Here is a 10,113-nt window from a genome sequence, read left to right as displayed (position 1 = left end):
CAACTCAACCAATTAACAACAAGGTTTACTAAGAAGTAGTGGAAATTACTTACAAGTAAATGAAATTTGAATCAACTAAATTTGTTCTTAAGCAACAGAAGTGAATATCCATAATATGAAGTTAAAAGTGGAGTCTTGTGAAATGTTTCAACTTTTGCAAACAGAATATCATAGGGAAAGACAAAGATAGTTGTTTAGACCATTGAAGATCAGTGCTATTAAAACATAGTGGCACTCATTAAAATGTGGGTGTTCTATAAATTAGATGAAAATAAGACACTTTTCAAGGATTTGAGTCAGATGGATAATTTGGCATATTGACTTTGGGATTGGCTTTTAGAAGTTACATGAAAAAAACAGAGCTTTTGGTTATGACAGCAGCATTTTGTAGTTACCTGATTATAGCTATTCTATTTTTGTTGAACCTTTTTTTTTAACTTGATGGAATTACAAATTTACTTGTAGGAATTATTCATGGACCTCCATGAATAAATATAACTCTTAGCACCATCTTATTAACCAAAAGCAATTTAGAGATAAATACAGTGCATGTTAATGAAAGGCAAAGAATGGAAAATTGTTTAAGTGGCCAAAGAAACTTTATCCTATTGTGATGCAAGCCAAGCTATGCCAGCTATATGTAAATGTATGCAGTAGCTTGTGTGCATGTGTCCACTTTGAAGTTGCCATCTGAATTTAATTCTGCCTTTGTGATTAAATCAGGCCATTACGTTTAATCTCACTTAATAGTAAGAAACGCTCTTTGTTGTTTTCTATAGGCAACATATTCTGCCCCTAACATATACGGCTTGGCATTCACACTTTACTATTAATCCCCGATGGCTGATAATTGCTTCATCTCCAAGTTCTCTGTCCAATTCACAAGAGAACTGATTGCAACTATTCTTCCCCTATACATTAATGCACTGTTTTGGTCTTACTTCTTTGGCTCAGTGAACCCTATCAAGCTGTCCACATTTTCTGGGCATGTGGATGTATTGTACGGTGTTAAATTAAATTCTGGGCTGATCCCCCCCACCGCCGCTGCTTCCTCGACCATCAGAATCTATTAGCACTGCAAGTTAGCTGGTTGACAACTAAGACTTCTTTCCTTCCTACTCAGGAACCTGAAATAAAAAGGCAGCAATGTGTGTGTCATGTGAAGTGACAAAATCTTCTGCCAGCTGTCTTTCCATTTATACTTCCATTATCACAGCTGGATCAATGGGGTGGCTGGGATCTTCCTTCATGGATCTTTCATGTTTCATGTTGTGAACTTTTTCTAATATGGAACAGTGACTAGGATATTAAATATGACTGGGCATATGCAAGTTCTCTGACACATATAGTCACCATAATCAATGGTGAAGAAAATTATAAACAGCAATTCAGTGATATTCAGAGAACAATATTTCTTCTTCCTTCACCTCCAATGCAATTTAATTTACCACATGGTGGCTTCCAAGACAGGTTTGGTGAATCTGCTCTGAAATTCATTCCAGATTTTAAAGCAGCTATCCAAGTGGCCCCAGTGATGGAGCAGGCTAAACAACTGAGCTGCTGAACTTGTTGATTGAAAGGTCAGTGGTTCGAATCCAGGGAGCTGAGTGAGCTCCCGCTGTTAGCCCCAGCTTCTGCCAACCTAGCAGTTTGAAAACATGCAAATGTGAGTAGATCAATAGTTACCACTCTGGCGGTAAGGTAATGGTGCTCCATGAAGTCATGCCAGCCACATGACCTCAGAGATGTCTATGGACAATGCCGGCTCTACAGTTTACAAATGGAGATGAGCACCAATCCCCAGAGTCAGACAGAATCAGGGGAAAACCTTTACCTGATCCAAGAACACTCTCTCATGGTAGAGATGCGTTTGGTGAATCCATTTTTATGCGTGAATATTTTCCACCTCACATAATAAACAGAAACCAATATAGAGTTAATCAAACCTGTGTTCATTGATATCTTTGGTATGGCATGTCCAAATTACTCAGGATCCTGGGAAAGGAATTAGAAAACTGAACTGCAAATTAAAACAAAACAGAAATTTTCTGGTCCTATTTCTGTCCCTTTTTTATTTTGCTTCTTCTCTATCCTTTAACCATTTGTATATAGTCTTTGCATTCTACAGGGATGTTCTTCGGGTTTCATTTTGCCATTGCAAAATGGCAAAATGAGTTCTTTTTAAATGGGTTCTTTTAAAATGTGATTAGCTTTATTCCAATTTTTGATATTAACACTTCATGGTCTGTGCCACAGTTTGCTACTAGTCTTGTTTTTGCAGAGAGAATGGAGCCTCTCCATCTTCTACTTGTCTACTTGTCATTATTGTAACACTGCATTTCATTAGCTGATTGGTTTAATTTAAGCACAATGTATGTATTCTGTAACAGGTCATACCTACCAGCTCACCACATACACATATATGTGATGCAAAAAAAAACCCCTCATAATATTTCACAGGAACCACCTTTCTGCACATCCAAACAAAATTTCCTGGAAAGTTGGAATTCAGAGCCACATTCTAGAATATCGATTTTGGTTCTGAGTCCTATTCATTTTTTGTCTTGTTGCGTCACTTCCATTTTTTCTTTAACAACTGGTGTATCAAGTAAACATGGCTATTTGTTGGGGCTATTTTCCAGAACACATATGTTTTGTTTGGAATGGGCAATAGACAGTTTCTGTGACTTCAAGCCCATCTAGTCTTGTGTATCTGCTGAATTTGGTGTCCTCAGCCTCCTGAAAAGTTGGCATCCATAGCCTTTTTTTGGATGTTTTGCTTGTAATCATTTCTAAATGGTAGCTTCTGTGGAATTTTTTGTGTCTTGTGGCATCTCTCCCAGCTAATTTTGTGTGGCTGGTGAAGTATGATACCTCTACTCTACATTCTGGAGCTAAAGATACAGGATTTGGGCAAAAAATGGGAAAACCATGAACAAAAGACTCCCTTTCCCTTACCTGAGAGGGCAGGCAAACACTTCTCGGGTGATCTCTAGGACGGTTCTCCAGCATGACTATATAAACAACTTCTGCCAACTGTTGGCCATACATAGAATTATACTGGGAGATTTCCCTCTAGAAATGTGTATGTCCTCCAGTGAAACTTTATGGTTGACTTCTAGCAGAATTTTACCATAGAGTTGTACCGGATGACCTATATATAATTAGAAATACTGTTTTATTAAATTCTACAAATAATCAAAATCCGCAAAAGTAAACTTCTACAAATGTGAAGGGCTTACTGTAATAGGACAGTCCTTAATGGAAGATAATGTAAAACTATACTATCTTCCATTAATTTTAAATATTAAGCAATACAAGATTATTTTGTCATTTTTCCTGCAAAAGGCTAAAACAATAAGTCCTTGAAAAGTCTGTTTTTATTTCTGTGAGGACAAACACACACACACACACATTCAAAACAAGTAATAATCCTGTGTGATAGGCCTGGCTCCCCCTTAACACCACCCTCCAATATTTTATTTCCACTTTTTCAAATAAATTATTCTAGTCCTACACTCCTATCCACTTCTGCTGTTTATTTTCCTGTTGTAGTAGGAGAGGGAACAGTACAATGCTAACTCAAAGTTATTCTGGCTACAGGATATGAACAGCTCAAAGTGTAGCTGAATTTGCTCTCTTTTTTGCCAGTTTAGTTGCCTTTATGCTGGCATAACCTCCTTCTCCGGAGTATCTTCCTGTCCCTTCACTGGCAGAGTTCACGAAAATACCATCTGTGTCTCAAAACCCTTCAATTTCCTTTCCAAAGTTTCATTACGGATCCCACATTCTTCCAACTGTTTGTTCGTGTAACTGAGTCAGGGGACTAAGAGCTCTTACTACTATTCTGAATTGAGCCTGAGAGTTCCAAGATGCATTGAAAGTCATACTTTACTTAGGCGATCCCTAAGTAATACGAGTCATACGAGTGTGAGAATAGCAATCCAATCCATACTAACCTGCAGTCCTGACATTACTGCTCTAACCTGGCAATAGGTCCCACTAAACAGAGGTGTATGATTCCAGCAGTGTGCCTCTAAAACCATTCCACTGAATCAATTTCAGCATAGATCTATCATTCAGCAGTTTTGATGCAAAGGCCTGCTCTGGCCTAATTTTGAAACTGGATTTAAGCTACTGTCTGCGTCTTGCTTCTGAGTTACATATAGCAGTGAGTCTTTAAAAAGTCTTGGGTTGCATCTAGACTGTAAAATTTATGTTGAGTTGCTGTGAGTTTTCTGGGCTGTATGGCCATGTTCCAAAAGCATTCTCACCTGATGTTTCACCCTCATATAGCATTGCATAGCCTTGCAGCTTCAAAGCCTGGCTGCTTCCTGCCTGGGGGAATCCTTTGTTGGGAGGTTTTAGCTGGCCCTGATTGTTTCCTGTCGGGAATTCCCATGTTTTCTGAGTGTTGTTCTTTATTTACTGTCCTAATTTTAGAGTTTTTTTTAAAAAATACTGGTAACCAGATTTTGTTCATGTTTGTGATTTCCTCCTTTCTGCTGAAATTGTCCACATGCTTGTGGATTTCAATGGCTTCTCTGCGTAGTCTGACATGGTGGTTGTTAGAGTGGTCCAGCATTTCTGTGTTCTCAGATAATATGCTGTGTCCAGGTTGGTTCATTAACATGAACCTTTGAAGCTGCAAGGCTATTCTGTGCTAATCAAGGTGGCCAATTGCAACATTCACACTTGCCTCAAACAGACAAGAGTTGTTTCTCCCACCCTAGACATTCCACTTGCCTCGTTTCCAACAGACATCACAACCTCTGAGGATGCCTGCCATAAATGTGGGTGAAATGTCAGGAGATAATGCTTCTGGAACATGGTCATACAGCCCGGAAAACTCACAGCAACCCAATGATGCCAGCCATGAAAGCCTTCAACAACACACAGAATTAATGTTGTCTGACATCACTTTAACTGCCATGTTTCAATGCTATGGAATGATGGATTAAATCCTATCACTAGATAATTTCTGCCATGTTTCAACCAACATGAATCCTTCCAAGACCCTTTCGAATCACCACGTGATTACAATGAATTGAGATCACAATGTGTTTCATGTCCTGTTGCTTATGTGACCCCCTTGTTTGTCAGAGGACCTACCCATGCCCCACTGTTATAGCACTACGATTCCACAGTAATGGCTATTTTTCAAATGGAATCATACTGCTATAATTATGGAGCATGAAGTGGCCCAGAGTCCTAAGTCATCTTATGTCATTTTTCTTGAGGATTGCAAATTCTCCCAGTATAACTACATGGCATAACTGGATGACAGATTCTGCCTCTAATAAGTAAGGATAGGTCTACTTCACCTATAGCAGTGGTTCTCAACCTACGACTCCCAGAAATCCCATCAAGTTTACCAGCTGTTAGGATTTCTGGGAGTTGAAGGCCAAAACATCTGGGGGCCCACAGTTGAGAACCACTGATCTATAATATAAAGTATTGGAGGAAGTGAAAGGGGGCTCCCATGTCAGCGAGGTGTTAAATTACTCCAGATTTAGTTTGAACTTCAAAAGACTGTGCAAGGTACAAATGCCACACTTTTAAATAGCTGAACACCTTTAAAGTTCAGACTAAAACTTGGAGTGGATTCACTCCCTTCTACATGGGAATTGCTAGCTGTCACTGGATGCATTCCATTAAATGAGAACCTTATGGCCCCAGTTCACAAAAAACTGCTTTCGAGCAAGCTGCATTGGAACAATAGGACCTGTGGTGCATTATGCAATATCCATCTAACTAAGTTGTCATTAAAATGCAGTCTGTATCAAAAAGAACCCCCTCCAATTAAACTTTGGCCAGAGCTGCCTTGAAAATCTAAGTATTGGCTTACTAAGTTGGATATCAGTTCTAATGCTTGGCTGTTATTTCCAGCCATCGCACAATGTAACAAATGAGCAGCTTGAATTAAAGACAATTGTCTCATCTCCAGAGATAAAGGCATTTTCCAGACTGACTTTATGGGAAGGGAGTAAGAATGAAATGAACAACATTATATCAAAAATTACTTTATTCCAGACGGTTAAGATGATAACATTGCACCAGAGTAAGCAGATTTGAAGGTGTATGGCTGTAATATCAGTAGGAAGCCAACTATCATTCCTCTTTAACAAGTTTTTGTGTGATGTTATTTCTAATAGCCTGATGTTGCCAATTTGTATGCATGTTCTACTTAGAAGTACATTTCTATTTAATTTAATGGAGCCGACTTCATCTTGAGTCTATATAGCATGTTACCTTAACATTTGAAACATGGCCATCTAGTTACACACTAATATTTCAGTCAATGGTATGACAGGAGAGGGCTGTCAATATTCTGCTATTTATTTGATCCAATTATAATAGTACAGTTGTATATTGCAGAGTCTAGAGGTTTTATTGGAAAACAAACAGGCAGATTCATTTAGAAAGTGAACAGAAACCATCAAAATGCTAACATTTGGGCATAAGTGCACTTAAAACACCAGAAACCTTACTTCTAGAATTATACAGCTTCATCTGTTTAAAGGACCAGAACAATTTGGGATGTAAAGATACCTTAAAATATTTCCTTTTCTCTATTATAACCCTCTTTCACTAGACTACAAGAATGTTTTTGTTTAAACATCACTCTCATGAGGAATCTGTAACACGTTATAACATCAGCATTTCAGAAGACTTTTTATAGTGTTCTGTATATTCCTAAAAATTCACAATACTTTAAAAATATTGATGCTCAGAATAGATATGAATAGTGCTAAAACCAGCAGTAGTGTAACAGAGGGAGCTGTAACATGAAGTCACACTCATGTGTTTAATTCCTTTCTGCATCTAAGACAATGCAATTTCTGTTTCGTCCATCACCACTTTTAGTAAAATCCTATGCAATCCTATGCACACTGAGCTGGGAGAAAATCCCGCTGAACCCAATGAAACTTGCTTTTGTATAAGATTGAGCTCTATGGACTCTTAAATACATTTACTAGGAAGGAAGCTCTATTCAGTCCAGTGGATGTTGATTCTGGAGGAGGAAATTTAGGATTGTGTTCAATGGCTTTACCATCCTTCTCAGATGGTGCCAGTCTCATTCAAATGAGTGGGACTTACTTTTGAGGGAACATGATGGATAGGATTGGACTCTATGTCTCTCCAACGCTATGGAGATACTGTGTTGTCGAAGGCTTTCATAGCCGGAATCACTGGGTTTCTGTGAGTTTTCTGGGCTATATGGCCATGTTTCAGAATTACAACACTTACACTTGCCTCTAACAGACTTCTTTCTCTCACCCTGGACCTTCTGCAGAGATATAAATCTCCCTTGTTTAGTTTCCAATATACTTCATAACCTCTGAGGATGCCTGCCATAGATGTGGGTGAAACGTCAGGAGAGAATGCTTCTGGAACAACCCGGAAAACTCACAGCAACCCATGGAGATACTGTCTTCAAATAATGCATCAGCAATGGAGATTAACTACTTTGCTACTTGCAGTTAAAATAATGATATAGAAGGTCAGAGAGACAGGGAGGGTCTCTCCAGCGTTATCAAATTGATTGGCATCGGCAATGGCAGAAAGAGATTTGCTGCTGGGTGAAATGAAAGTTACAGGGATGCCGTTCAGCCAAAGTGAAACAGTCCTAAAGATTATCATATACCTCACAATCTTTGAGGATGCTTGCCACAGACATGGGTGAAACGTCAGGAGAATAAGTCTGGAACATGGCCATACAGCCAGGAAAACACACAACAACCCTGTGATTCCGGCCATGAAAGCCTTCGACAACACAATCCTAAAGATTCCTTGGGAAACCTGAAATCAATGAGAAGTGGTCCAGTGCCTTTAATGAGAACCAAGCCCCTCTTTATCCTTGAGCTTCCTACCATCACAGTGTACCTAACCAGTTTGTGACCTGACCCAGGGGTGCCTCTACACCAGTGGTTCCCAACCTGTGGTTCGTGGACCACCAGTGGTCTGCAAGAACTAAAAAATGGTCCACAGTCTCACCATTACTACTACGGATAATAACACAACCCAAACAAAAAAAAATCTCTTAGTGTCTTCATTTTTAGGGCTGTCCCTGGGGCTATTTGGGTGCTGATTCAGAAAATTGCATTGGATAGACCACATCAGCTCTAGATTATTAAATATGATTTTCTGTGGGCGAGCAGATGGTGACTACTGGGTGGCATATGTTCTGTATCAGAAACTAGAGCTGATGTGGTCTATCCAATGCAATTTTCTGAATCAACACCCCAAATAACCATATTGAATCTAAAGTTGACCAAAAACTTTTGGTACTAAGGCTGGAAAGTGGTCCCTGGTCAAAAAAAGATTGGGAACCACCACTCTACACTGTAGTTTGAAAGAAAAGACCAAGCGAAGCCTTCCTTTCCAAAGCTTATCCATACTGCAGCATTGGAGCAGTTTGTCCCCCTTTAGCTGCCATAGGATCTTGGAGTTTGTCGTGGCCCAGAGCTGTCTTGACAGGGAGCTCCCAAAAATGACAGATCCCAAAATGGGCCATGGCAGTTAATGTGATGTCAAACTGCTATACTGTGGATACAAGGTGCACGTACACAGGGCACAGAACTCATGCAGTTTGACACAATGCTATGGAGTCCTAGGAGTTGTAGTTTCACAAGGTGTGTATCAAAGAGGGTGGGTGCTTCACCAAAATACATGCATACAACTCCCAGGGTCTCATAGCACTGAGCAATGGCAGTTGAAGTGGGTGTCACTGTAGAACAGTGTAGAATAGGAATGGGTAAACTTTGGACCTCCAGGTGTTTTGGACTCCAACTCTCGCATTCCTAACAGCCTCAGGTCCCTTCCTTTTCCCCCTCAGCTATTTAAAAGGAAAGGGCCTGAGACTGTTAGGAATGGTGGGAGTTGCAGTCCAAAACACCTGGAGGGAGGGCCCAAGTGTGCCCATGCCTCTTCTATGCACCCTGACTTTTTTCAGTCTCCAAACTTGCTTGTCCTCTTCTCCCTTCCTTCCGCTGCCTCCATCCAAGATCCGTCCTTGTTCAGAGAGTCCTTGATTATGATCATTATTTGGCGAACTGGGCCAAACTGAGTCCGGCAGGCACCAAGTGGGGGAACTTGCACCCGGCGCATGCGCAGAGCCCCGCCGCCGCCGCCGCTGCTGCTGCTGTTCCTCCGGCGGGAGGCTGCTGAGGGTCCTCCAGGGCTAAGGCGAGGTATTTGCCGCCTGCGCCGCCGCTGCTGTTTGAGCTTGGGTGGTGGTGGTGATGGTGGTGGTGGCTGATGTTCCCAGGAGAGGCGAGAAGCACGGGGCCCGGGGCGAAGAGCGGGAGCCCGGCGGCGAGCAGGAGGCGGGGGCTGCCCAGGTGGCCTCCTCCTCCTCCTCCTCCTCCTGCGGAGGCGCTCATCTCGGCGAGGATCCTCCGCAGCTCTTGCAAGGAGCTGCCCAGGAGCAGGATGTAGTTCCTGGCCAGGAGCAGCGTGGCGATCTTGGAGAGCTTCCTGCCGGGAGAGCTCTGGCAATGCGCCGCCGAGTAGGGCAGGATCACCTCCCGCAGGGCGTCCATGGCCAGGTTCAGGTCCTGCATCCGCTTCCGCTCGCGGCTGTTGATCTTGCGGCGGAGTTGCTGCTGCTCGCTCGCGGGGACCGGGTTCGAGTCTGGCAGGGGAGCCAGATGCTCCTGCTGCTGTTGTTGCTGCTGCTGCTGCTGCCTATAAGCCACCAGCTCGTACAAAGGCGGCTGCCTCAGCATGGTGCTGGCATTCAGAGCGGGCGAGGAAGGGCGGCCATCGCTCAAGGGGGGCAAACGGGGCCCCTGCGGGCGTTTCCCCCGAAGATGGGAAGCAGTGGGCTCCTTGGCAAGGGCGCGCTTTAAACCCCAAGCGAAGGAACGTCAGCCGGCAGCCAATGGGAAGGCGCACCGGGGACGAGCCGCGCGCCCATTGGCTGCCCTGAGAGGTGGGCGGGGAAAGCGCTGCCATAAACAGGCATGGTGTTGAGTTGAGTTGTCAACTCTAATAATACAGTAGACTCTCACTTATCCAACATAAACGGGCCGGCAGAATGTTGGATAAGCGAATATGTTGGATAATAAGGAGGCATTAAGGAAAAGCCTATTAAACATCAAATTAGGT

At 42.3% G+C, this 10,113-nt stretch overlaps 1 protein-coding gene across 1 annotated transcript; it reads right to left on the bottom strand.

Annotated features, from left to right (window-relative positions):
• Positions 1 to 6,007: 6,007 nt before the first annotated feature.
• On the bottom strand, positions 6,008 to 9,865 carry olig1 (oligodendrocyte transcription factor 1). Its single transcript, XM_062975057.1, has one exon. The coding sequence runs from the start codon at positions 9,729 to 9,731 to the stop codon at positions 9,045 to 9,047; it is 687 nt and encodes a 228-aa protein (XP_062831127.1). The 5' UTR covers positions 9,732 to 9,865; the 3' UTR covers positions 6,008 to 9,044.
• Between the last annotated feature and the right edge of the window lie 248 nt (positions 9,866 to 10,113).

The sequence above is a fragment of the Anolis carolinensis genome, chromosome 3 (genome assembly GCF_035594765.1).
Source record: "Anolis carolinensis isolate JA03-04 chromosome 3, rAnoCar3.1.pri, whole genome shotgun sequence".
Taxonomy (NCBI): domain Eukaryota; kingdom Metazoa; phylum Chordata; class Lepidosauria; order Squamata; family Dactyloidae; genus Anolis; species Anolis carolinensis.
The sequence above is the reverse complement of the archived record's forward strand: the minus strand, read 5'-3'. Positions and strand labels throughout refer to the sequence as shown.